Source organism: Phacochoerus africanus, chromosome 10, assembly GCF_016906955.1.
Source record: "Phacochoerus africanus isolate WHEZ1 chromosome 10, ROS_Pafr_v1, whole genome shotgun sequence".
Taxonomy (NCBI): domain Eukaryota; kingdom Metazoa; phylum Chordata; class Mammalia; order Artiodactyla; family Suidae; genus Phacochoerus; species Phacochoerus africanus.
Window position 1 is genome coordinate 112,283,696 of NC_062553.1, and position 27,503 is coordinate 112,311,198.

The 27,503-nt window shown below is 40.5% G+C and overlaps 1 protein-coding gene across 4 annotated transcripts in view; it reads right to left on the reverse strand.

Moving 5' to 3' along the window:
* EGF (epidermal growth factor) overlaps nt 1–27,503 on the reverse strand; it is a 92,636-nt gene that overhangs the window by 47,115 nt on the left and 18,018 nt on the right. For 2 of the 4 annotated variants that reach the window (XM_047798847.1, XM_047798845.1), the window contains exons 3-9: nt 25,995–26,176; nt 25,372–25,599; nt 23,898–24,100; nt 19,343–19,384; nt 9,174–9,299; nt 7,967–8,089; nt 996–1,118 (exon numbers count right to left, since the gene is read on the reverse strand). In XM_047798847.1, coding sequence (XP_047654803.1) covers nt 996–1,118; nt 7,967–8,089; nt 9,174–9,299; nt 19,343–19,384; nt 23,898–24,100; nt 25,372–25,599; nt 25,995–26,176 — 1,027 coding nt within the window. The remainder of the gene's footprint in view (nt 1–995; nt 1,119–7,966; nt 8,090–9,173; nt 9,300–19,342; nt 19,385–23,897; nt 24,101–25,371; nt 25,600–25,994; nt 26,177–27,503) is intronic. The other 2 variants (XM_047798848.1, XM_047798846.1) reach the window with 1 other exon arrangement.

A 27,503-nucleotide genomic window follows, 5' to 3' on the forward strand; every position in this document is an offset into this window, starting at 1 on the left:
CTGTGCTCTACTTCCCTACAACCTGCTGTCTTGAATATTAACCCTTCACATCCCAGTGGCCCTTGTCTTCTTGTTCCATCACTGAGTTTGTGAACAAGTACACTGGCAGCTGGCTGGAATAAGAAATGCATTTTGGGAGTTCCCACTGTGGCTCAGCGGTTAACGAATCCGACTAGGAACCAGGAGGTTGTGGGTTCCATCCCTGGCCTCACTCAGTGGGTCAAGGATCTGGTGTTGCCATGAGCTGTGGTGTAGGTTGCAGACGCAGCTCGGATCCTGCGTTGCTGTGGCTGTGGTGTAGGCTGGCGGCTACAGCTCTGATTTGACCCCCAGCCTGGGAACCTCCATGTGCCACGAGAGCGGCCCAAGAAATGGCAGAAAGACAAAAAAAAAAAAAAAAAAGGGAAGAAAAAGAAATAAGAAATGCATTTGGATGAGTTTGGCAGCTTGTCTAACTCTTCCTAGTGATGAATATATTTTTTCTCTCACATTTTTGGTCTCTTGACTCCTTTTGCTTATTTTATGTAAAAAAATGTCCACATAACTCCTCTGTTAATTTTGAGTTACAAGCTTCCCCTACATGCATAAGTCTGTATGAAGATAAAGGAGAGAGGTGTTTATAGGTGCAGAGAATGGGCTAAGCACTCTACATCCACCACCTTGTTTAATACTGGCCACACATCCAGGCAGGAAGTATCATTGACTTCTACAGATGAGGAAACTGAGACCAAAAGAGGGCAAGAAACTAATCCAAAACAACACTACTAGTAAGTGGTAATGCCACCTCAGGGCTGTCTGACTTTAAAGCTCTTGCTCATAACCACCACACTATGCTGTCTAAAAACAAATAACAAATAACAACCTTATTTAAATCTAAATGTAAATATCTTTCAATCTGCAATGCTGGAAAATGTATTCTCCTTTATCAGTAAGATGCAGTTTTTAGGTATCACTTAGAAAATGTTTTTAAGCAAACAAAAGGTAAATAAACTTACCGCTACATGTTTTTCCATCTGCCTCAAGTACTGAGTCTTCAGGACAGAAACATATGGGACCATCTGATGTCAGAACACAGTCATGGCTACATTCAGACACATTGCTTGGGCAGGAAATTAATTCTAATGAAAAATAAGGTCAAGATTAGTGTTAATTCAGATTTGTGGAAATTTGGCAAAATCAGTCACTAATAAAAAAATGATATCCTGAAAAGATCAATGTTTGATCATTAAAGATCAAACATTTATGAATTGCTGGGTAATGGAAATATACATTTTTTTTTAAATTTCAAATCTAAAAAAATTATATAATTTTCTCAAAATTTCCTTTATGTTAATAGTTTTTATGATGTTAGTCATCAAGATTCCAAAATATTTTAAATGGAACTTGGACAAATAATTCTCAAGTTCATCTGTAAAACAAATTGTATGTGTAAGAAAACAAAAAACATTGTGAGACTATGGTTAGATATAGGAAGAGAATGAGAGGCTCTAAACAAATATCAAAATGTATCATAAAGGTGTAATAATTAGAACAGTGGGCAATGAGTGCAGGAATAGACCAAGAGGCGAATAGACCAGATAGAAAGCTCATTTTAGAAAAGACTCGAGAACACACAAGAATATAGCATGTGATAAAGGTATCTTAAATCAATGAGCATGTGGAAGATCCTCCAGTAAATGGTAAAGAAATAAGTGAGTAATGATTTGAGGCAAACATTGAATCCCATCTCTATGCCATACATCAAAATGAATTTCAAGTAAATCAAATGTTAAAATGTGAAATACATACCAAATTCTAGAAGTTTTGGCAATCAAGCGAGATTATGTGACTCATAATGGACTCTATAACACATAAACATCATGCACTTGACTATATATGCTCACAGCTAAGCTACCGGGTATTAGAAGGGCAAGTTCCACCGACTGTCACAAAGGTAGTGTGTAATTTCCAAGAAATTCATTACCATCCATCCATTTTTCTGTGCCTCGTTTCATAAGCACATATGACAACTAGACTAACCTATTCTCCATCATCTATAAAGCAGTACTAGACAATATATATGATTTTAATCATTCATTTCTATTAGCTATGTTGGTAGATCCAATAAGAAACCTATGTGTGTAAGCAATCCTATATTTGAATTGAGAATATCCATACAAACTCATAATATATTTCTCTTTTTAAAAAGTGTATTCCTAGTTCTGATGTCTTAAAAGGCCTAGAAACAATGACAAACTTTATAGCAGATTATGTTATCTAAATACAATTTCTCAATAAAAGGAAGGAGTGGCTTGGAGAGACTGCTGATTCTAGGTCCAGAACATAGAATAAACAAGACAAGCCCAGAAAATACATCCTACTAGGAAAGAGGAAACAAACTATCAGAGACTGCTGGGGTCAAGAACCCATTTGAAGATGTTCTCACCAGCAAAAAAGGAGACAATTTGCTTGCTAAGAATAACAACTGCAAGAGGTTGAAATATATTAAAAATGTTAAGAATCCAGGAGTTAGAGCTCTGATTGTGGCTCAGTGGGTTAATGATCTGGCTTGTCTTTGTGGTGGTGCTGATTCAATTTCCAGGCTGGTGCAGTGGGTTAAGGACCATGAATTGCCATAGCTACAATATGACAGATTTGATCCCTTACCCAGGAACTTCCATATGCCATGGTGCAGTCAAAAAAGAAAGAAAGAAAGAAAGAAAGAAAGAAAGAAAGAAAGAAAGAAAGAAAGAAAGAAAGAAAGAAGAAAGAAAAAGAAAGAAAGAAGGAAGGAAGGAGGAAGGAAGGAAGGAAGGAAGGAAGGAAGGAAGGAAAGAAGAAAGAAGAAAGAAGAAAGAAGAAGAAAGAAAGAAAGAAAGAAGAAGAAAGGAAGAAGGAAGGAAGGAAGGAAGAAAGGAAGAAAGGAAAGAAGGAAGAAAGGAAGAAAGGAAGGAAAGGAAGAAAGGAAGAAAGGAAGAAGGAAGAAAGGAAGAAAGGAAGAAAGGAAGAAGGAAGAAAGAAAGAAAGAAAGAAAGAAAGAAAGAAAGAAAGAAAGAAAGAAAGAAAGAAAAAGAGTCCAGGCATTCATAATAATACTTACAAAAAAACAAAAAAACCTTCCAAAGTCATTCTATGAAGCCACTATCAGCCTGATACCAAAACCAGATAAAGACACCATCAAAAAAAAAATTACAGCCAATATCTTTGATGAATAAAGATGCAAAAATCCTCAACAAAATATTAGCCAACTGAATCCAACAATGCATAAAAAGATGTATACATTATGATCAAGCTGGATTCATCCCAGGGTTACAAGGATGGTTCAACATATGCAAATCAATCAGTGTGATATACCACATCAACAAAAGAAAGGACAAAATCTACATGATCATCTCATGATGCAGAAAAAGCATTTGATAAAATTCGACACCATTCATGACAAAAACAATCTTGCCAAAGTGGGTACAGAAGCAACATATCTCAATATAATAAAAGCCATTTATGACAAACCCACAGCCTACATAATAACAACTGGTAAAAAGCTGAATGTCCCTCACTGCTAGAAATTTCTATTTGACATAGTATTGAAAGTCCTAGTTACAGTTATCAGATGAGAAAAAGAAATAAAAAGTATCCAAACTGGAAGGGAAGAGGCAAAACTAATTATATGCAGGTAGCATGATACCCTATTTAAAAAAATGCTAAAGACTTTATACAAAAATTATTAGAACTGATAAATGAATTCAGTAAGGGAACAGGATACAAGATTAATATATAGAAATCTAGTGAATTTCTTCACACTAACAATAAATATTAGAAAGAGAAACTAGAAAAATAACCCCATTTAAAATTGCATCAAAAAAAATACTAACCAAGGAAGTGAAATACTTATACACTGAGAACATTAAAATATTGATAAAGGAAACTGAAGATGGTTCAAAGAAATGGAAAGATATCCCTTGCTCTTGGATTGGAAGAATTAATTTTGTTAAAATGGTCATACTACTTGAAAGCAATCTACAAATTTAATGTGCTCCCTATCAAATTACCCATGATATTTTTCCCAAAAATAGAACAAAGAATCCTAAAACTTGCATGGAACCACAAAAAACCTAGAATTGCCAAAGCAGTCCTGTGGATAAAGGACAAAACTGGAGGCATAAACCTTTCAGACTTCAGACAATACTACAAAGCTGCAATAATCAAAACAGTGTGGTATTGGCACAAAACCAGATATGGATCAGCGGAACAGAATAGAGAGACCAGAAATAAACCCACACACCTATGGTCAATTAATTTTCAACAAAGGGGCCAAGAACATACAATAGAGAAAAGACAGTGTCTTCAGCAAGCCGTGTTGGGAAAGCTTCATGGCTGCATTTAATCAATGAAGTTAGAACACACCCTCTGACCATAAGGGCCCAAAGATATAAATACAAAATTTGACACCATAAAACTCCTAGAAGAGAACAAAGGCAAAATTTTCTCTGATATAAATTGTACCAAAGGAAACCATAAGCAATATGAAAAGACAACCTATAGATTAGGAGAAAATATTTGCAAACAATACAACTAATAAGGGCTTAATAAAAAAGCAAACAACCCAGTAAAAAATGTGCAGAAGACCTAAATAGACATTTCTTTAAAGAAGAAATACAAATGGCCAATAGGCACATGAAAAAATGCTCATCATCACTAATTATAAGAGAAATGCAAAGTAAAAATTTTTACGTATATATGATCTTATTTACATTATCCCTATGCCTCACAGACATAGAAAACAAACTTGTGGTTACCAAAGGGGAATGGAGGAGGGGATAAATTAGGAGTATGGGATTAACAGATGCATACTACCATATATAAAATAGATAAAGACCAAGGATTTACTGTATATTGCAGGGAACTTTATTTGATATCTTGTAATAAATCTACAATGGACAAGAATCCCCCCAAAAGAATACAGATATATACATATATATGTATAATCGAATATCACTTCGCCATACACCTGAAATACAATATTGCAAATTAATTATTCTTCAATAAAAAATAAAATTAAAAAAACTCCACTAGCCACCTTTGGAAGGTGTTAGAAAACCAACCCATCATCCTTTGTAAGTAAACAAAGAGAAAAAAATTCAATATTTATTTTGCCTTAACTGTAAGAACTGAATCTTGAAGTAACCAAATAGTTAATGAGAGAATATTCACTTTATGTATAACAATTGAGGAGTTCCCATCCTGGGGCAGTGGTTAACGAATCCAACTAGCAACCATGAGGTTTTGGGTTCTGTTCCTGGTCTCCCTCAGGCGGTTAAGGATCCAGTGCTGCCGTGAGCTGTGGTGTAGGTCACAGACACGGCTCTGATCCTGCGTTGCTGTGGCTGTGGTGTAGGCTGGCAGCTACAGCTCTGATTAGACCCCTAGCCTGGGAACCTCCATATGCCGCGGGAGCAGCCCTAAAAAAGGCAAAAAGACAAAAAAAATTACAATTGATAATTAAAGAAAATGTTAGAACTATATATCACCATTCGAATCCCTTGATGAAATAATGGGTTTAGGAAATGAATGCTAATGGTCGCTACCATCATTCCCTGAAAGACGATGTGGCTCTTTCTTACTCCCAGCTGTCTTGGCAACTGCTCTTGGGTGGGGGCAGTCCCACACCTAAGGCTGAAAAATGGTGGCCCAAGAGAAGACAAGTCACTGGAGTCAATCGACTCTAGGCTCCAGCTCATTATAAAAAGTAGGTAGTAAGGGCTGCAGGTACAAAGAGACTCTGAAAATATTCAGACAAGGCAAAGGGAAACTGGTCATCCTTGCCAAAAAATGCCCAGCCCTGTGGAAATCTGAAATAGAATACTATACCACGTTGGCCAGAACTGATGTCCATCACTCCAGTGGCAATGATATTGAACTGAGAGCCGACAGCATGTAGAAAATAGGAAAGTGTGTGTGACACCAGCAAAGCCCGCTGGGGTCCTCAGGGATAAGTAAGATGGAATCTAGGTGATAAGGACTAACCTCTTCTTTGGGCTTAGTCTAGTTTCACTAGCCTGTAGGGGGCCATGTGCAGAGGCTTTGCACCTAACATCCAATTAGAGTTCCCAGCACAGAACCTCTGTGCTCAACACCTAGGCTCAGTGGGCCATGTGCAGAGACACTGCTGCACTGCACTGCAATTCAAGCCCGTAGTGACGGGCTGTGTGCAGAGATGCTGCACTGGGCACTGTGATCTGGAGCATGAACAGCATGATCCACAAGATCCCTATAAAGCAGCCCCGCCCATGGCTCATACTGTGGAGCACAAGCTCACACTTCTCCAATTTCTGATTGAAAAATAAAGTTCTCCTTTGCTTCTGAACCGAACTCATTTTATTGGCAATAGCGATTCTAGGCAGGAGAACCCTTGTGGACTCCTGCTCAAAAGGGTTAGTAACACACATACTGGCTTTTTTTCGGTCAAGCTCATAGCATATGGAAGTTCCCAGGCCAGGGATAGAACCCAAGCCACAGCAGTGACAACCCAGAATCCTCAACCCATTGAGCTACCAGGGAAATCCCAAACTGGCTATTATTGACCCAGGTAATTCTGATATTATTAGAAGAATGCCAGAACAGACTGGTGAAAAGTAAGTCATGCATATTTTTTCTTTAGTAAGACTGCCAAGAGTTTGTTTAAAAAAAGGTGGGGGGGGGGATTTCCCAACGTGGCTCAATGGTTAACGAATCCGACTAGGAACCGTGAGGTTGCGGGTTCGATTCCTGGCCTTGCTCAGTGGGTTAAGGATCCAGCATTGCCGTGAGCTGTGACGTACGTCGAAGACATGGCTCGGATCTGGCGTTGTTGTGGCTGTAGCGGAGGCCAGCGGCTACAGCTCTGATTGGATCCCTAGCCTAGGAACCTCCACATGCTGCAGGAGCGGCCCTAGAAAAGGCAAAAAAAAGGGGGGGGGGTACCAGAAGACAGAAAGAGAAACAACTGGCTGTTATGTGTCTCCTGATGGAAGTATAAACATAGCTATGAATTATTGTCAAAATTTCAAGACCTAATCTTTTCAAGCCTGCAAATCTAACCACAAGTTTGCAGAAGGACTGGGACATCTTAGAAGTGCATTCAGTAAAAAGAGTGTGAGAAACTCTGCAGGTAAAAAACAGTTTGCTTAGCAAAAATTTGCAAGGGGACTAAAAAGAGGGGAGGGAATCTGTAGGATGAAAGAGAGAGGTATCAAGCTAATACAACAGCCAGAGCTTATTTGGATACTTAGTCAAACAAATCAATTGTTTAAACAAATCTTTTTAGGGAGCTCCTGTTTTGGCTCAGTGGGTTAAGAACTTGACTAGTATCCATGAGGATGCAGGTTCAACCCCTGGCCTTGCTCAGTGGGTTAAGGATCTGGCGTTCCTACAAGCTGCAGTATAGGTCGCAAATGTGGCTCAGATCTGGTGTTGCTGTGGCTGTGGCGTAGGCCGGCAGCTGCAGCTCTGATTTGACCCCTAGCCCAGGAACTTGCATATGCTGCAGGTGTGGCCATAAAAAGAAAAAAAAAACTTTTAAAAAATAATTTGAAAACTGACTAGATATTTGATGTTATTAAGGAATTATTGTTAACTCTTTTTAGTTGTGAAAATGATATTGGGGTTATACCTGAAAACTGACTGGAGGGAATTACAGTTCATTTTTTAGATTAATAATATGTCATGATTATGTTTTTCACATGCTTATCTTCCAGAGATATATAATGAAATATAATAAAATATAGATAAAAACAATAAAATATATAAATACAGGCTTATCAGAAGTTGTGATTTAAAAGGTCTGGTGTAGAGTCTGATCATTCTTGTTTTAAAAAGCAAAACAAAATAAGATTCCAAGGTAATTCTGATGCATACTATTGATCAAGGGCCATCAACTCAGACCGCAGTCACCTTAGAAACATCAGTGAAAATGGAGACAATAATGCAATAAATACTTGATGTGACTTACGATGACACCGTTTCCCATCAGGGAGCAGAACAAATCCTGCAGGACACGTGCAATAATAGGATCCAGGGGTGTTTTCACACCCGAGAGTACAGCCATGATTCCAGAAGGCACACTCGTTGACATCTACACAATAACAACAGCAAAACAGTCAGCTGGTTATTTGGAAAATAAATTGTAACATCACTACCAAGTCAGCAAAAAGTAGAGTACCTCACGCCTCTGTTTGCTGTAACTGACCCTGGCAAGACTGTTTTTCTACTCTAACAACGGGTGAAAGAAGTTAGCGCAGGTATCATGAAAGCCATGGTTTACACAGTCAGGGCTTATACTTTCAAATACAGATTTTCATATTACACTTACCCGTGGGAGAAAGTAGTACTATTTCCCCCGAAAAGATATAGCCATTTAAGGCAAGGACTCTAGAAAGTTCATGACAAGGACAGGACATTCCCTGTTCTGCTCTTCAGCCCTCTCAACCCTGACAGGAGCCAATCGCGAGGACACAGCCTCATCCCCAACAGTTTTACTCAGGCTGAAACCCAGCCCTCCAGATCACTGTTATGCTAGGGTCCTCACCCACTCGTCCCAGGTCAGAGTGGACTGTAACAACAGGCAGATGCTAGCTTTACCTGAAATCTCACCCCAGCTAATTCCACTGAGTCACCCCACAGAGACTGGATTCTTCTTGTCAGTAACTCACAGGGCCACCCAGGAAAAAGGACACGGCATCTCTGCTTGGGTTCACTACATTGATCCCTGAGTCTCAAAAGAGGAGGAGCCCAAGATAAGCAGCCCTGGTGCAGTGTCTCAAGAGTCCTACCAGATGGTTGTGCAATGAGATGCAGCAGTCACATACTTTTGAGGATCTCATGAGAGCTATGGAACTACTCCCCTGAAAAATATGAAAATACTGATGCTTTGCACATCATCAAACCCGCAGAGGTCCGCAGTGTCCACTCAGAGCATCCCTGCCTCCTATCAACCCTTGAGTAGTCTCTGAAAGTATTTGATCTGGGAACACAAGATAGAAAGGGGACTTGAAAGTATTATAAAGCCTTTAAAACCTGGTTGGGGGGTGGGGGAATAAAATTGCTTTTGGGGGGGAGAAAGGGGGAAATTTGAAACCGGTTTCATTGTGGAGGCTCTGGATGGCCCACTGAAGACCAGCCACGGCTCAGGTGGGCTGTCCTTGCTTACCACACGTTACCTTCACACTTCCTTCCATCTTGGCTTAAAGTGTATCCCTCTGCACACGTGCACACGTGGGACTTTGGCTCTTGCCCACACATGCTGCCTCTGCAGCTACCCTTCCTCAGTTTGCAGAGCTTCTGATCTGAAAGAGAAGATGGTTAAATTGGAGTGGAGGTGTGTTTTGACAGGGACAATGCATGATCCCTTCATGGTTCTTAAGACCTCGAATCTCCTGTGACATCAGCAGGGGAGCTGCCTGGTGGTGGTGGCACTGCTCTAGGGTCAAACATTAGCCCAGGTCACTCAAGGATCCTGATGCCCACTATGTCTCTAATTGTAGTTCTCCTACAACAGCTCTCAGGACAGGACACATTAATTAGATGAAGATGTCATTCTTGGGTTGCAAACATAAAGAACATCTCATTGGTTTTTTTGATCTGTTTTTACTAAAAGTATTTACTTAAAACACAGATAAGACACATAAACAGAAATGCTGAAAATAAAACATCTAAGAAGCAAAAAAAGGCTTGGAACCTAAGAACATTGTAAGTATAATATTTACAGGTCAGATCTATATATTTATCTGTTTTTAGGATCATTATGTAAATAACAGCATCTTTCTGACATTATATACCATTGTCATATATCTTATCCCCAAATTTCTGAGTTTATTGCTGCTAGTATTCTGTGTTTTACAAAACAGCCCAGGGTGAATAGTAAAATCTGCTCAGTGAGAGGTGCTTGGGTTAAATTAGCCAAATGCATTGAATAACAAATGGCCAACTTGGTACCTTTGATTTTCAGACCCAGAATCAAGGGCTAAACAGGGGCATACTAAACAAGTACACCCCTATTCAAATTTTCTTCCCTCTAATTTTTTTCCAGCCAATTTTAACAATGATTTTGCAAAATGCTCCAAAAAATACAGAGATAAGCTTAAGTCTGAAGGCAGCTCTTAAGATGCACGTAGATATAGGAGTTCCCGTCGTGGCTCAGTGGTTAACGAATCTGACTAGGAACCATGAGGTTGCAGGTTTGATCCCTGGCCTCGCTCAGTGGGTTAAGGATCCGGCATTGCCATGAGCCATGCTGTAGGTTGCAGACACAGCTCGGATCTGGTGTTGCTGCGGCTCTGGCATAGGCTGGTGGCTACAGCTCCAATTAGACTCCTAGCCTGGGAACCTCCATATGCTGCAGGTGCGGCCCTGGAAAAAGAGAAAGAAAGAAAGAAAGAGAGAGAGAAAGAAAGAGAGAAAGAGAGAAAGAAAGAGAGAGAGAGAGAGAGAGAGAGAAAGAAAGAAAGAAAGAAAGAAAGAAAGAAAGAAAGAAAGAAAGAAAGAAAGAAAGAAAGAAAGAAAGAAAGAAAGAAAGAAAGAAAGAAAGAAAGGAAAAGAAAGATGCATGTAGATATAGAGGCCAGAGCTCTGGCAATAGACGACAATGGGGGAAGAAGATCGAGCTCATGGACCCAGAATCCTGGCATATCTGAGATCAGTGAGAGCTAGTTAGTCATGAGAAGCATCAAAGGCCTAGGAGAAGCATCGCTAAAAGCACAGCCTTTCTGTGAAAGGCACAGGAAACAAGCCAGCGAGAGCCTTGAGCATAGCACTGTGAGGCTGAGACAGGGCTCCATGCAGGTTCATGTCTCGATCATCTGCTTAGAAGGATGGCAACTCACTTGGACTCTACTCCTTTCCTTCTGTTTTCAAGTCACGAAACACTTTTCTTGACCAATAACAGCATCACACAATAGAAATAATTCTTGCCCTCTTGAAAGCATCCCTAATGTTCATCAAGACCAGCAGGGGGGCATGCCACCCTCTAGAGATTCATATTTGATAAATTCAGGGAAAAGCTCATTTTTACCAGAATCTGGAATGATTCTGATGCTGGGAGTCTTCACACCACACTTTGAGAAACACTGGCCTGATGGACTAACGGAACATCCCACTTTCACCTTGGTTATGAATATCTTCTTTTAGCTAGTTGTGTTATTTCCTTAGTTACTTTAAACTTGTCTATTCAGATCTTTTGGTAGAATTAAATGCACAATCAACCCTGCCAATTATTTAATACTATTGCAATAATACCTACTAAATCAGTTAAGATTTATACTGAATAGTTTTTGGATTTTTTTTTTTTTTTAAAGAGCTGCCTTTCTTTCTTGCCTTCCTTCTTTCCTTCCCCAGAATCTCAATTCCCAGACCAGGGACTGAACCCAGGCTGCAGTGATGAAAGTGCCAAGTCCTAACCCCTAGACCACCAGGGAGCTCCCAGTTTTTGAATACTGATTCCAAAAATTGTTTCTTATCCACGGTTTTTATGCCAATTACAAATGTTTAGTGAGATTGTTCTTCATGTTCCTACATGCTTCATGTATCAAAATTTTAACTGAGAAAATTAAAATGAGGAGTTCCTGTCATGGCTCAGTGGTTAACGAATCCAACTAGGAACCATGAGGTTTCGGGTTCGATCCCTGGCCTCGCTCAGTGGGTTAAGGATCCGGCATTGTCATGAGCTGTGGTGGAGGTCGCAGACATGGCTTGGATCCCACGTTGCTGTGGCTGTGGTGTAGGCCGGTGGCTACAGCTCTGATTAGATCCCTAGCCTGGGAGCCTCCATATGCCGTGGGCGAGGCCCTAGAAAAAGACAAACATTAAAAAAAAAAAAGGAAAATTAAAACGAAATGACCTTAATTTTTAAAGTAGATGACTAACATTAGAAACTTACAAATGCTTTGGAGACAAAATGCACCTACTTCTAATTTCTAAAAAAACATGAGCATGTGATTGTTTTCATTATAATTTTTATAACATTTACAAGTGAACAAAAACAAGAATCCAGGAAGGTGTGATTTGGCCTTTTAATAGCACCAAAGTGCTACCAGTTTTTTGAGGTAACAAAAATCAAGGAATTGTGCTCCCTATAAAGATCCCTTTAAAAAACTTCGCAAACCCCATATGATAGCTGACCACTGCATTAAGAACTGGGAAAACTGAGTTGTCTTGGTTCTGCCTTTTATATAAAATCACTTGATCTCCTTGATCTCAGTTTCCATGAAATAAAAGCCCTGAAGTAGATGTTCGCTGCGATCCCGAACTTAAAAAAAATTATGATGCGATACAGAATCAGATGATTGTGGTAAGTTCCTCGAAGGTTTGATCTCTAAATATTCTCAAACCTTAACCACGGCTTACAATAAGTTAATGGCGATTCAAAATGATTCGCTCTGCTCTTCATCTAGATCCAGTATTACTGATCTCCTTTGTACTTTTTGGCCATCTCTTACCTGATCTTCTGTGTTTTTGTTTTGTTTTGTTTTGTTTTGTTTTTTGTGTTTTTGCTATTTCTTTGGGCCTCTCCCGCGGCATATGGAGATTCCCAGGCTAGGGGTCGAATCGGAGCTGTAGCCACCGGCCTACACCAGAGCCACAGCAACTCGGGATCCGAGCCGCGTCTGCAACCTACACCACAGCTCACGGCAACGCCGGATCGTTAACTTCTGTGTGTTCTTATCCTCATCATCACCATCATCAGCCTCATGTATATATGCATCTCTTTTCGCTAATAAGTCAGCTGCTGAGGATAAGGCATGAATCCCATTCATACCTATAGTCTCTGATGTCCACTATGTCTCTAGTTGTAGTTCTCCTACCACAGCTCTCAGGACAGGACCTATTAATGAGATGAAGATGTCATTCTTGGGTGCCTTTGACAACACAGAGATGCCTAATCTGGTGCCTTTGACAACACAGGGATGCTACAAACCTCTGGAATTTATGCACAAAAACCTGTGGTTGTGACACCTGGAACTTAACTCCTTTATTTAGTTTCTCCTTGAATTTCCAGTCAACCTCAGGGTTACAGCTCAAACAAATGGTCAGTACTCCTTCCCACTATACAACACTGTGGATGATTTTAATGATATTTATTAACAGTGGACTTTACAGGAGTTCCTGTGGTGACACAGTGGTTAACGAATCCGGCTAGGAACCATGAGGTTGTGGTTCCATCCCTGGCCTTGCTCAGTGGGTTAAGGGTCCTGCGTTGCCATGAGCTGTGGTGTAGGTCGCAGACGTGGCTCAGATCCTGCGTTGCTGTGGCTGTGGCGTAGGCCGGTGGCTACGGCTCCAATTCGACCCCTAGCCTGGGAACCCCCATATGCCACAGGAGCGGCCCTAGAAAAGGCAAAAAGACAAACAAATAAACAAACAAACAAATAAACAAAAAAAAACAGTGGACTTTACGATTCAATGATGGACATAGGCAAGAGAACAATCGATATTCTCTTCTGAATGGCTGTGTGGATGATGTGACCTGAATTCAGACACTAAACATTTAAAAGGTCATTTGAGGAAGTGGCAACACGTAGAGGATTGAGGGCTGTATTTTGTTTAATCTCCTCAATCTTCTGCTGTCCTTTAGCTTCAAATTGGGCTAAAGCTAGCACTCAGAATGCTGCTGCTGACCTCAGATAACACCCCTCCGCAGGGCCCAGCAGTGGGGCTTAATTGCCTTAGAGATCAAATTAAAGCTCCTAATGATGGAGTTTAATGTCCACCACCAACTGCACCCTCAGTAACTGCCCAACCCACAAGCTCTCCTGAGCTTTGCTACAGCAGAGCAAAGTATAGATTTCACCCTGGCCCAGTTCTGAAACAACTCAGCTGGGATTCCTGAACCTGCTTCTTTCCACGAATCACACCTTTGTTCCTACCTCAAATTCAGTGTAAGACTCGCCTCATCAATAAAGCCCGTCTTGTCTCTTCCATTTGAACCCATTCACTTTTATCATTCTTGTAACTAAATAAATATTTAGGACTCCCAAGAGTTAAAAAATTTGAATAAAATTTTTATAAAGCATTTATATTATCACATATAATTTTCATAACAAGCCCTTGAGCTATGCAGAGCAGTTATTGCCTTCCATTTTACAGATTAGGAAATGGGGTTTTAAGGATCATATATTGGTAATAAGGGGTAAGAAATGGGACTCAAGCTCAAATCTTCAATGATAAACCCCATCTCTTTAATATACATAATGTGTGTACATGTGCACTTGTATATCTGTATACTTACATTTATATATATATATATATATGTAAAATACAAGGGGTTTTTATAGAGAAATATGTTTTTATATAAAACATGCTATAGTATATAACATGTACTACAAACATGCAAATTATACATAAATATATTTTTTCTATAAATGTGCATGTTTTTGTTTTCTTTTTTCTTTTTATTTTCTTTTTATTTTATTTTTTTTTTGCTTTTTCTTTTTAGGGCCACACCCACGGCATATGGAAGTTCCCAGCCTAGTGGCTGAATCCGAGCTGCAGCTGCCATCCTACGCCACAGCCACAGCAATGCGGGATCCAAGCTGCATCTGCAGCCACACCACAGCTCATGGGCAACGCCAGATCCTTAACCCACTGAGCAAGACCAAGGATCGAACCCACATCCTCATGGGATTGTGAGTTCCCTGAAGAAATGACTCCCTCATCTTTCTCAAAAACTTCCCAAACTATATTATATAGAGGTTTGTTCTTCTTCGTTAATAGAAAATAAGAATGAAAACAACTGTAAGAATGGTGATTCTGTCCTATTGGAATTCCTAATTACAGTAAAAAAGAAAAAAGTCACTTAGCCAAAATTTAGGTACTAAATTTTGTCCATCTAAAACTCTCTAAGAATCGGAAAACAAATCAACCATTTCTGAGCAGTTAAAAAATAAATGATCTCAGAAGAGACCCTCAGGCCCAGTCAGTCTTTCCTTATTTTATACGCAGCCCACAGCACGATGATGGAAACACAAAGGCTGTAGGTCCACCCGCAGTGGGTGGCTACCACACTCAGCCCCACTGCCCTCCCCAGGGGCCAGTGGCAGAGCGGCTACCTCACTCCAGGGTTCTTTCTTGCTGAGCCCAGACATTCTAGACCACCAAGGGCTAGTTACCGGTCATCTTTCCCATGAAGACTAGAAGCCATATCTCAAGGCTCCCCCTATACGTTGACTGTGAAAATGATAAGAACTGCAATGAATAACAACATGTCAAATATTTTTTACATCCTTGAATTTAGAAAGATGCTTTTAAAAACAAGTTTCCCTTTGGAGAATACTTTAACTCTTGATTCTGAAAACATAAACTAAAGGAAAGATTAGATCAAGTATTTATCTTCCTATAAAAGAGCCTCCTCAGGGTAATCATACAGCGGATGTGAAAAAGTTCTTCAGCTAATAAACACATAAGCAATGATAGAGAATTAGAATGTCGTTACTTCAAGCCTCTAATGAAAAACTGGCTCTAGGCAATGATAATCTATGGCTTGTAAAGCCGTTATATGAGAGGCTGATAGGAAACTCCAGGACGGATGGACCAGTCAGGTAACACCCGAACCTCTGATGAATCTTGAACATCACAAAAGGAACAGAGAGCCCATCATTACATGCCCGCTGGTGTGGACACTAGGAAGCACCCAGTACTACCTGAAGTACCACCTATAAAGTCCAAAAAATCTGAATCTGATCAGCTTCCCAGGCCAAAACTACCAGTTCACAGGAAATGCAGAATTACGTGAAATGACACCATGGGGACAGAATCTGCAAAATCCAGAATGTGGGGCATTGTAAGGGGCAAATGATCTAGATTCCTCAATAAACAAATGGCAGGAAAAAGCCTCAGAAAATAAACAGAGGCCACAGCCAGGCAAATGGAAACCAGTAAGAAGTGAGAGCAACAGCAAGAAAGATAAAAGAATGATCAAGAGCCATTCTAAGTATTTAAAAGGCGTTTCAAGTAGCAACCATTTGGTGTCAGGCAAACCTGCGTTAAAACCCAGCTTTGGGAGTTCCCATTGTGGCTCAGGGGGTTAAGGACCTGATGTCATCACTATGAGGATGTGGGTTCAATCCCTGGCCTCACTCAGGGGGTTAAGGAACCTGCATTGCTGCAAGCTGTGGTGTGGGTCACAGATGCAGCTCGGATCTGGCGTTGCTGTGGCTGTGGCGTAGGCAGAGCTGCAGCTCTGGTTTAACCCCTAGCCTGGGAACTTCCATATGCCACGCGTGTGGCCATAAAAAGAAAAAAACAAAAACAAAACCCCATCTTTACCTCAAATCATTCCTATGCTTGCCCCAATGGTGTGTATCTTTGTAAATGTGACTCTCATCATTAAGAAAATGTCAATAAATGTCCATAAATACATAAGAAGATACAGAAATCCATAATTTCTAAGATTTCTATAAGAAATAACACAGCTCTGAGTGAACTGATAATTTAGACTACATAAAAACAGAATATAAGTGTAGGTAAGGGTATGGAGAAATTAGAATTCTTGTGCACTGTTGGTGGGAATGTAAAATAGCATAGTTGTTGTGGAAAACAGTATGACAGGCCCTCAAAAAATTAAAAATAGAATCACCATGATCCAACAATTCACCTCTGAGTATATGTTCAAAAGAATTGAAAGTGGAGTCTCAAAAAGGTATTTGTTTACCCATGTTTAAAGCAGCATTACTCACAATAGCTAAAACATGGAAGCAACCCAAGTATTTATCAACGGATAGAGAAATAAGTAAAATGTGATATATACATGCAATGGAGTATTACTCAGCCTTAAAAAGGAAAGAAATTCTGATATATGCTGTGAAACAGATAAATCTTGAGGACATTAAGCTGAGTGAAATAAACCAGTCGCATAAGGAGAAATACTGTATGATTACACATATATGAGACACTTAGAATACTAGTCAAAACCATAGACAGGAATTAGAATGGTGGGTGGTAGGGGCTGAAGAGAGGCAGAAATGGCAAGTTGTTATTTAATGGATATAGAGTTTCTGTTTTACAAGATGAAAATATTTATGGAGAGGAATGGTGGTGATAGTTGCATAAAAACTGTAAACGTACTTAATGCCACTGAATTGTACCTTTAAAAATGGTTAAGATGATAAATGTGTATTTTACCACAATTTTTTACATTTTAGGAAAAACTATGTGAAAAAAAGCACATGTCTAGGATCATTCTTTTCTAGATGTTTCCAAAAACCCAACATTTTACAGTAGAAACCTCAGCAATGGCATAACCAAAAGCTCCACCTAGGCAGTTTTAGCTACATGACTCACATCCATAAGCAGGTACATTTCTAAGTGGAGGCTATTCTCCTTCAGAAACTCTCAGAATTAAAGAAATTCAGCAATATATCTATGCATGAAATGAATGCAAAATATTTTAAACTGTGTTGATGACAGATGTCCTTCATTTTCCAAAGAACATACTTTTGAAATTCCCTTTTGAGCTTAAAGCTGGAATCTACATTTTAAAGAATTCCAGAAGAAAGCAGAATTATTTGTACCTTTACAAAAGAACATCTGCCAGCAGTAAAACTATCCTTGCAAATTCCCCAAATGCGGAGCTTGAAATAACGTTATTAACATTTTGTAGAAGTCTGTTTGTGTTGCCAAGGGGGAGGGAGTGGGATGGATTGGGAATTTGAGGTTAACAGATGCAAACTATTACATTTAGAATGGATAAGCAATGAGGTCCTACTGTATAGCACAAGGAACTATATCTAGTCTCTTGTGGTAGAACATGATGGAAGATAGTATGAGAGAAAGAATAAATAAATAAATATATATACATATATATATACACACACATACATGACTGGGTCACTTTGCTGTACAGCAGAAATTGGTACAACATTGTAAATCAGTTATACTTGAACAAAAAGATTTTTTAAAAAACATTGTATATAGGAGTTCCCATTGTGGCACAGTGGTTAACGAATCCGACTAGGAACCACGAGGTTGCGGGTTCAGTCCCTGGCCTTGCCCAGTGGGTTAAGGATCCAGCGTTGCTGTGAGCTGTGGTGTAGGTTGCAGACACGGCTTGGATCCCACATTGCTGTGGCTCTGGTGTAGGACGGTGGCTACAGCTCCGATTCAACCCCTAGCCTGGGAACCTCCATATGCTGTGGGTGCGGCCCAAGAAATGGCAAAAAGACAAAACCAAAAAAAAAAACAAAAAAAAACATCGTATACAAAGAATTGCCCACACTAGCTCTGAGATTCGTATAGTCTTCCCCTTTTATCCATGAGTTCTACATCTGCAAATTCAATAACCATGGATCAAAACAAAATCTTAAAAAAAAATCCATAAAGTTTCAGAGAGCGAAGTTGGAATTTGTCTTGCGTCACTTACAGTTTACATGGCATTTACAACTATGTGCATAGTAGCTACATTGTGTTAGGTATTATAAATAATATACGGGTGATTTAAAGAATAGGAAAGGATGTTAGGTAATATGCAAATAAAATGCTATTTTATAAAAGGGACTAGTGCATCTTTGGATTTTGGTGTTGGTAAGAATCCTGGAACAAATCCCATGGATGCTGAGGGACAACTGTAATAGTATAGGTCTCAGGGCAGCCAGAAGAGCACTGTTGCCCAATAAGATTAATCATGCCAACACGAACGTGAGATCAAGTCTGTGTCACTTTTCAGCCAGCCAGGGGAGGGGGGGTGTGTGTGAGAGAGAGTTGGGGGGGGGGTGGATTTTCTGAGTCCCTGAAATGGAAAACTTTTTGTTTTGTTTTGTTTTGTTGTTTTTTGCCTTTTAAGGCCACATCTATGGTACACGGAGGTTCCCAGGCTAGGGGTTGAACTGGAGCTGCAGTTGCCAGCCTACGCCACAGCCCCAGCAGCTCAGGATCCAAGTTGTGTCTGTGACCTATACCATAGCTCATGGCAACACGGGATGCCTGACCCACTGAGAGAGGCCAAGGATTGAACCTGAGTCCTTATGGATAAGAGAACTCCCTGCAGCACGGAAAAGGGAGGCAGGGACTAGAACGGAGAAGGTACCAGGAATGGAGGGCTGCTGAGAGGGGCACAAGTGGTGGGTCGTAGGTGGTGGAATTGTTAGGAGTTGGAAACTGATTTCATGGGGTGGGATTGAGAAAGATCGAAGACAGTTCCTAGATTTCTGCCTTGAGAGATGGAGGCAAAGCACCCCTCACCAAGGTAGGGAGGCTGGAAGGAGAGGAGATGAGGAAAAGAGGGGAGAAAGTTAGTGGGCCAGTTATTCCTTTGTGCTTGAAGCACTTGTAGGAAATCCAAGGAGAAATGCTCGGAAGGCAGATAAAAATATGGGTCTTGAAAAGGACATTTTCACTGCACCTGAATGTGTACATCTGATGCGCCCACGGCAGGACCCTGAGCCTGGAAGAAGCAGAGAACAAGAAGGGATCAGAGGAGGAACCAGAGGTCAGATCCTCAGAAAACCAGCCTGATGCCGAAACCTTGACTGGGACCCATCAATCTGCTGCCTCAAATTTTCCTGTGCCAGCCAGTCTCAATGGACAAGTCACGGACACAAGGACTTGTTCAAGCTGACAAGTTCATCTTCCTTGTGAAGCTCTGCGACTTTGCCTTTGTCGGCCCTGCCCGCGCCCTTGGTCTTCACCAGGGCTGCTCCCTCGTATATTGTGAACAAATCCCCAGTGTTTTAAATCACTTTTCTCTGCAGTTTACCTCTCACGAGGCCCCAGGGTTGGTTTTCTTCCCCCTTTGGTCTATATCTCAAGAAAGAGGTCTGGACTAGAAAGAATATATTCAGGAGTCATATAGGCTGCCACATAGGAAATAAAATAGGAAAATGCCATAGTTTTATGGCCCTTAGAGATTAACAATGCACATAACCATATGAGTGGTTCCAAGAAAAACAGCTTGTTTAACTTTACTCAACCCAGCCTGTCTAAATCATTTGACCCTGGAATATTTCTTCCTACCAAAGAACCCCATTAAATCCTACAGAATGAGAGTTTTGAAGAACACACTTTAATAAATGGTAGCTTAGGCATTTTGCCTGAGCTACATTTGTTCATACTTTTATTTGTGGGAATAATTACATTTTATAACAAAAATAATATCAACCAAATTATATGATTTTTCTCAGTTATCTCCTCATTGAAATAGTCTTACTACTGAACACCTTGCAAACAAAGTACCACTACTGTTCACTTTGGCCGAGGAGCTACAATTGTAAGCCTATTCTTCAGCATGAATTAACCAGGTTTCAAAGAAATACATCTTTAAATGTGAAGGATATCAGGCACTTGGAGAACTTATTGGAAGTTAGACACCACCTCTCTGGAGGTACAATTGAGTATTTTCATCCAACACACACAATCAAGGGATTTACAGACCCTAAATCCCAGGGGGGAAATTCCTGCCCTGCGTGGCCCTAAAGCAGTTGAAACTTATTTGAGAACAGGCAAAGTCACAGTGCTCTTGAAAGCAAAAGTCCTTGGTACTCGGAGCACGTGCGAACCATCCTCTGGTCAGCAACTCTCCAATACCAGCTGCCTTCTAGATTCCAGGTTCTCCTATAGCTCTGCAGCTAGCGTTGTCTTCCTAAGCAAATTATTTTTCTCTCCTTTTTAGGCCCGCACCTGTGGGATATGGAAGTTTCCAGGCTAGGAGTCAAATTGGAGCTGCAGCTGCTGGCCTACGCCACAGCCACAGCCACATGGGATCTGAGCCACACCTGCAACCGACATCACAGCTCATGGCAACAGTGGATATTCAACCCACTGAGTGAGGCCAGGGATTGAAGCCAAATCCTCAGGAACACTAGTCAGGTTCATTACTGCTGAGCCACAGTGGGAACTCACAAATTCTATTATTTGTCACACTGTTTGAAGCTGTGCTACAGTGACTCATTGTGGATTTTCTTCTGAAAGTCATGCTTTCAATATTCTATTTTTGAACTCCCTATTTGATTAGTGAAGGACTCTGAAAAGCTCAAGTGTTTATGGCAGAAAAAATACTAACCTGACACTGAGGAATTTCTCTCCAAATCCACCAACAAGCCTGTAATCCTGGAAAAGTTGCTCTATTTTTTTAGACTTCATATTTCTCAGTTACGAAATGAGTATAATAATTGACAATCTTTCCGTCTCACAACGTTGCTATGACAAACCAATGTAATAATGCCCATGAAAATACTTTGGAAATTATGAAATTCCATACAAATGGAAGAGACGGGATCTCCCATCATGGCTCAGCGGGTTACAAACCCGACTAGTATCCACGAGGATGCAGGTTTGATCCTGGCCTCACTCAGCGGGTTAAGAATCCGGTGTTGCCATGAGCTACAGCATAGGTCAAAGACGAGGCTCAGATCTGACATTGCTGTGGCCATGGCATAGACTGGCAGCTGCAGGTCCAATTCAACCCACAGCCTGGGAACTTCCATATGCCACAGGTGTGGCTGTTAAAAAAAAAAAGTAAGAGGCAGTGATGGTGATGATACGTATAACTATTATGAATGAATCTCAACTATTCTTAGTAATAAATAAAAGTAGTTGTTGCTTCTAATTTTGTTGTGAGTCATCGCCACTTACACAATAAGTTGTGTTTGAGCTTGAGTCAAGATTTCCATGGAAGGTAACTGGCAGTATATCAGGGTCATTGCCTTCACGCGTGGAATAGCGTCACAATCTATTTTATAGTCTTGCCACTATGCTGTTGGTCTTTAATGCTGTGCTGCAAGCCAGAGCTGAACTGTTGCCCATAACTCTTGCCTTGTAAATTCAAAGAAGTGAATTTTTAAAAAAATAACTTATATGAACAAATGCTTCATCTCTAGGAGTCTATTTTATTCTTGGCGGTTTCTCATTTCTTGCATGTCATTACACAAGTTAAATTATAGTTTATATCTATGTTTTGAAAAGAAATCAGGTTAAAAGTATGTGTCCCATTAGTTACCTGCCGGAGGGTATAAGAAGCAACAATGTCAATTCCCCCTAGATTCTTTGACAATCTCATGCCTGTTCTCCTGCTCAGGCTCCACAGCTCTCTTTAGGAGCTATGTTCAAGGGCAGGTATGGACACATTTAGATACAAATTGTGGGAGGGACTCATTATCCCTACAAAGTCCCACACTATTACTCAATCCTAGTGGCATCCAACAGGTAGGAAGAAGACAAACAATTCTACCTTTGCTTTGGAAACTCACAAGACTAGCTGCAGATAAAATTAAATATATTTTAAAGCCTGCCTGAAAAAAGGTTTTTATGCAAAGGCAGATGTTAGTGTAACATTATGTAGTATATAAGCTACATCAAGGTAGGCTACCTAAAAAAAATTATATGCAAGATATTTGTATAGCTGTTAGCATAACTGACACCATCTTGGGCCCTTACAGTTCCTCCTGTCCTTCCCCTGACCCTAACCAGGACTGTGCTCTGCAGGAAAGCAGTTCTCTGTCATCAAGGGCTTGCAGTTAATAATCATAAGGGCCAGGTGGCCTCTGCACTCTGTTGGTCCTCAAGCAAGGATGAAAACCTTCCCTGGCATCTTCCTGGTACCCACAAGACTAGTGACCCATTCATAAGTCCTATTTCCAAGTATCTACCCCCATCACCTAGGTGAACTATAAAATTGCCCCAGTGGCCTCTCAGCAGTGCAGAGCGCAGCTGCAAATGCTTCCGGATTGTTGTCTGCTTGATCCTAATGCCATCCTGTAATTAAGTTACCCTATAATAACAAACCGATCCATTGATTGGAGCTGTCTGCCTCATTTTTTAAGAAGGTCTTAAAATGCCTTCTTAGTTCAGTGAGCACTTTTAATTCCCTCCATCCTCCAACAGAATTCAGAGCCTACATTTGAAAGTAGAAATTCGGGACTATGACTAGATTCAGTTAACCCCTTCATTTCACCAATGTTGTTTAAAATTCTTTATAAACAAATAAATAATGACTAGGTATAAGGTGGTTTAAAGAAATCCATCCATGAGCCATGGTTCCTGCCTGCATGGCATTTATAATCAAGTGGGAGAGAAAATCAAAAAGAGAGCAAAGTTATATGGAATTACACACTTGATGGGTTGAATGAAGTTATACTGAGAGAAGGACAGGAGGTGAAGGCGCCTACTTTTCTCGGATGACAAAGAAGGCCGATGAGAGGGCATTACATTGAAGCTCAGACCTGGAGGGAAGTCTTGACAGAGAGAGGAGTGCCTGCAAAGTCCAAAGGCATGAAGAAGCATGTTTGAGGAACCATAGGAAGACTCGTACTGGAGTCCAGGGAGGAGAGGAGGACAGAAGGCCAGATCAGGTTGGTCATATAGACAGGCCGCGTGAAGTATTACATTTCAATCTAAATGCAAAGGAAAGTTTTCAAAGGATTTTAAGCAGGGGAGTTAATAGATCAGATTTACTATTTAAAGGCAAGAGGAGGAATCCCTACTGTGGCTCAGCGGTAACGAACCTGACTAGTAACTATGAGGACACGGGTTCAGTGGGTTAAGGATCTGGTGTTGCTGTGAGCTGTGCTGTAGGTCACAGACACGGCTTGGATCTGGCATGGCTACGGCTGTGACGCAGGGTGGCAGCTGCAGCTCAATTTGACCCAGGGCCTAGGAACTTACATATACTGCAGATGTGGTCCTTAAAAAAAAAAGGCAGAAACTTAGAAGGGTTAACTAAGTGGGTGCTACAATAGGCCAGATGAGATATACTGGCTGTTTGGATTATGCTGGTGGCAGTAGGTGAGACAAGTGGACATTTGAGATATATTTAGGAGGTAGAGTGGAAAAGATCTGGAGATAGATTGGAAATTGGGAGCGAGTCAGTGGGAGAAATCAAGGTGGACTCCTAAGTGTCTGTCTTGAGCAAGTTAACAGGTGGGGACTATGCCAGACCCTGTGGAGGTCAAGAGAGAACTCACCAGAGGCCCAAGCATCACCCTCTGCCTTGGGCTGAACGAGTGGATGCACTACTTTAATTCCACCAGGTGGTACAAATGCTGGATTGAGGTTCATTTTAACCATATCCTTCCCAGTGTGCTTGTTAGCTACCCAAATTGTCTTCTTTTTCCATGTTGAATAGAAGATGTGATCACCAAAAAGGGACATTGCAAACACATTGTGCCTAAAAACAACAGTGAAAAAGAAAAAAAAAAAACCGTAAAGAATGGCAGAACATTTCTTCCTGGGCTTATTAAAGTTTCATTTCATTTCAATTTAATTTGAATTTTAATCACCCACATTTTCTATTGGTAATGAAACAGATATTAAGGGTAAGAAACAGATATTAAGTTTATGTTTGGATTTATGTAGCCACAATCTGAATTAATGACATATGATTTTTAGATTTTTTTATGCTCCAGATCCATTGTCTCAGTCTTTGCTATTCAGCACATACATGTGATGAAAATAAAATAGGGAAGAAAATAGGAATGGGTATGAGTTGCTTTCTGTTTTTTCGTTTGTTTTTTTTTTTAATTTTGCATGCCTAATTTCTGCCCCTTGCCACAAGCTAGAGTCAGCCACTGTCATAGCAAACCAAATGAAAGACAGATGCTTCCCAAATATATGACATAACAATTCCTGAAAGAATAAATATTACCAGCATGTGACAGTTTACTACATGCCGAATACTGTTAATTATTTTTATTTTCATTTCTTAATCTTCATAATAATCTCAAGAAATAGGTACTATTATTATCCCCATCGTATGCATATTAGCATAACTGACACCATCTTGGGCCAGTACAGTTCCTCCTGTCCTTCCCTGACGCTAACAGGACTGTGTTGTGCAGTAAATCATTTTGTTGTCAAGAGCTCTGTATAATAGATACTGTTTAATAATCCTTAGGATCAGGAGACTTCTATGCTTTGTGAGTCCGCAAACAATGATGAAAATCTTCGCTGAATATTCCCAGCACTCCCAAGACTAGTCATCCAGCTGTAAATCTTGACTTAGGAATGCATGTCTTGTTTCCAAGCAGGTACCCCCATACCCTAGGTTGACTCTAAAATTGTCCCAATGGCCCCTCAGCAATGCAAAGTGCAGCTGCAAATGCTTCTGAATCATTGCCTACCGTTCCCAACCTGTGAGTAAGTTACCCTATAAAACATTGATCCATTGATGATTTGGAGCTGCCTCCCTCTTTCTTTAGTCTCCAGATGCTGTCTCAGTTTGGTGGGCTCTTTTCATCCCCTCCATCCTCCAACACCCACATTAAAGGAAACTGAGGATGAGAGAAGCCATGGAACCTGCCCAAGTCACTCCCCTAATAAACAGTAAATCTGGGGTTGAACTCAAGTCTTTTGAGTTCCAAAATCTAGTTGACAAAAGCAAACTTATCACAGGAACTTCAAATGGCAATTGTTCAATTTCATATCACAACCAAAACTTACTGTGTGAGATGTTTGCTAAAATGGACAGAACCTCCATCATAATCACAGGAACAAATACGAGAACTGCCTCCTTCTCTGTTATACTGAATCCAAAAGAGCCGTTTATCAAGCACATCCAATGACACAGCTGCAATTTCCTCTGATGTCTCCAACAGAAGTCTCACTTCCATACCTGTAACATCTGCCCTGTGAAGGCTGCCGGCCACCTCTGAAGACCAAAACATCAACCTGAGGACAGACATATCACAGACACACAACTGAACGGAAGCTCACTTAAATGGCTCACTCTCTCCGTGTTTCAGCCGACCCTGGATGTCTGCACAGGACAAGGTGGACTGTTTGGAGTGAAAATTCAATTCAACAAGTATTTATTGCCCTGTTATGGCAATTCCATGTGATCTCAAGTCAGAAGGAGAATGATGCTTCTCTAGCAGGAAACCATGATGGTCAAAAGTGTGCTTGGTAGAGAAAGCCTGCCTTGGCTCAAATCCAGGCAAACGCCCTACTGAAAATGGTGTTTGTGACCCATGGAAGAGGGCGTCACTCTCCTTTGAGTTCAAAATGTTATGAACTGTCATCAGAATTTGAAATATATTTCAATGTGCAAAACCAGCAGAATTTACCTTTCTACTGGATCAACTGCTACATTTGCAGGATATTTTAAGGCGCTTAAGAGAACACGGGAATTGTTTCCTTTCATATCTGTTACTGTAATGGTGCCTTCCTGTTGATTTGACCAAATAAGTTCTTCATTGATCCAATTTATTGCCATTCCTGAAACATTTTTCTCTAGATTGCATACTTTCTGTAAAATCAAATTTTAAAATTGTTATTAATATTTCCCCATTCCAACAAAATTTTTACTATGTACCAAAATCTATTAGCATTCCCCAAATTATTTACATGATAAAGTAGTCATAGGTATGGTGCTGTTTTTCAGATGCATAAATGTCTACCCTCCCATGTGAATATTTCTGGGCATAGTATTTATATCACAGCTTTGAAATGAATATTTATCCTGCCAAAAAAAGAAAATAGTTTCTGCTGTGGCACAAAGCCTTAAGGATCTGACTGCAGTGGCTCGGGTTGCTGCAGAGGTTAAAACATTATTTATAAAGGGCAACTGTTTAAAGGCAAAGAATTTACCTGGATGAACTAATATATTAATATGTTAGCCCTCTGCAATGGATTAAAGGATCTGGCATTGCTACAGCTGAGGGGCATGTTGCAGCTGCAGCTCAGATTCAATCCCTAGCCTGGGAACTTCCATATGCTGTTGCTGTGGGTGCAGCCAAAAAAGGGGCGGGGGGAGGAAGGGGAAGAGGAAGAGGAGGAGGAAGAAGAGGAGAAGAAGAAAATTTAACCTATACTTATTGAAATTAGACAATCAGCCATAATATAGTAATAATTTCAACAGTACTTAAAAAGCAGTGCATTCAATTCCATTTGCTAGTGGAATTTTCCAGATTCTCAACTGAACCCATTTCCAAGCTTTGCTAAATTCTGGCAAGATTCCCTGGGAGTCTCTGCATCAAGACATGAAGTAGATTAATTTCTCCTTAAGGCCCCTACTTTTCTTCTGGCCCCTCCTCGTCCACCAGGCCCCTCCCTTTCTATGAGTCCTCGGTGCCTTCAAATTGTGACCTTGTGATCCCAACAGCAGGGCTTTTCTTTATGCCTCTTGGACCATGTTTCCTGCTCTCTCCTGATAAAAACACCTAAGCCAAACCTTGGTTATCTCCTAATTCCAGCATATGGAGGTAAATAGGTCCTCTTGGTGGGTGGAGGGTAAGAGATGGCAGGAAGCCCCAGTTTGCACCATGGCAGATTTCTGTGGTGGAAATATTCCCACAGTCAATGATTTTCAGCTGCCAACTTGATGTCACTAAACTCGGAGTTGGGCAGAAGTGGAACAGTCTCAGGAGCCAGTTCTATTCCTACATCTCATACCAAGCAATTCAGCCAATCCATTTAACTAATTGCTAATATATTAATATATTAGTTCACCCATGTAAATTATTTGCCTTTAATCAGTTGTCCTTTATAAACAATGTTTTAACCCAAAGAAGGGACTAATACTAGGGGATTTTAGGTTTCAGGCCAATCCTTTCCTAATCACTTGCCACAAATTC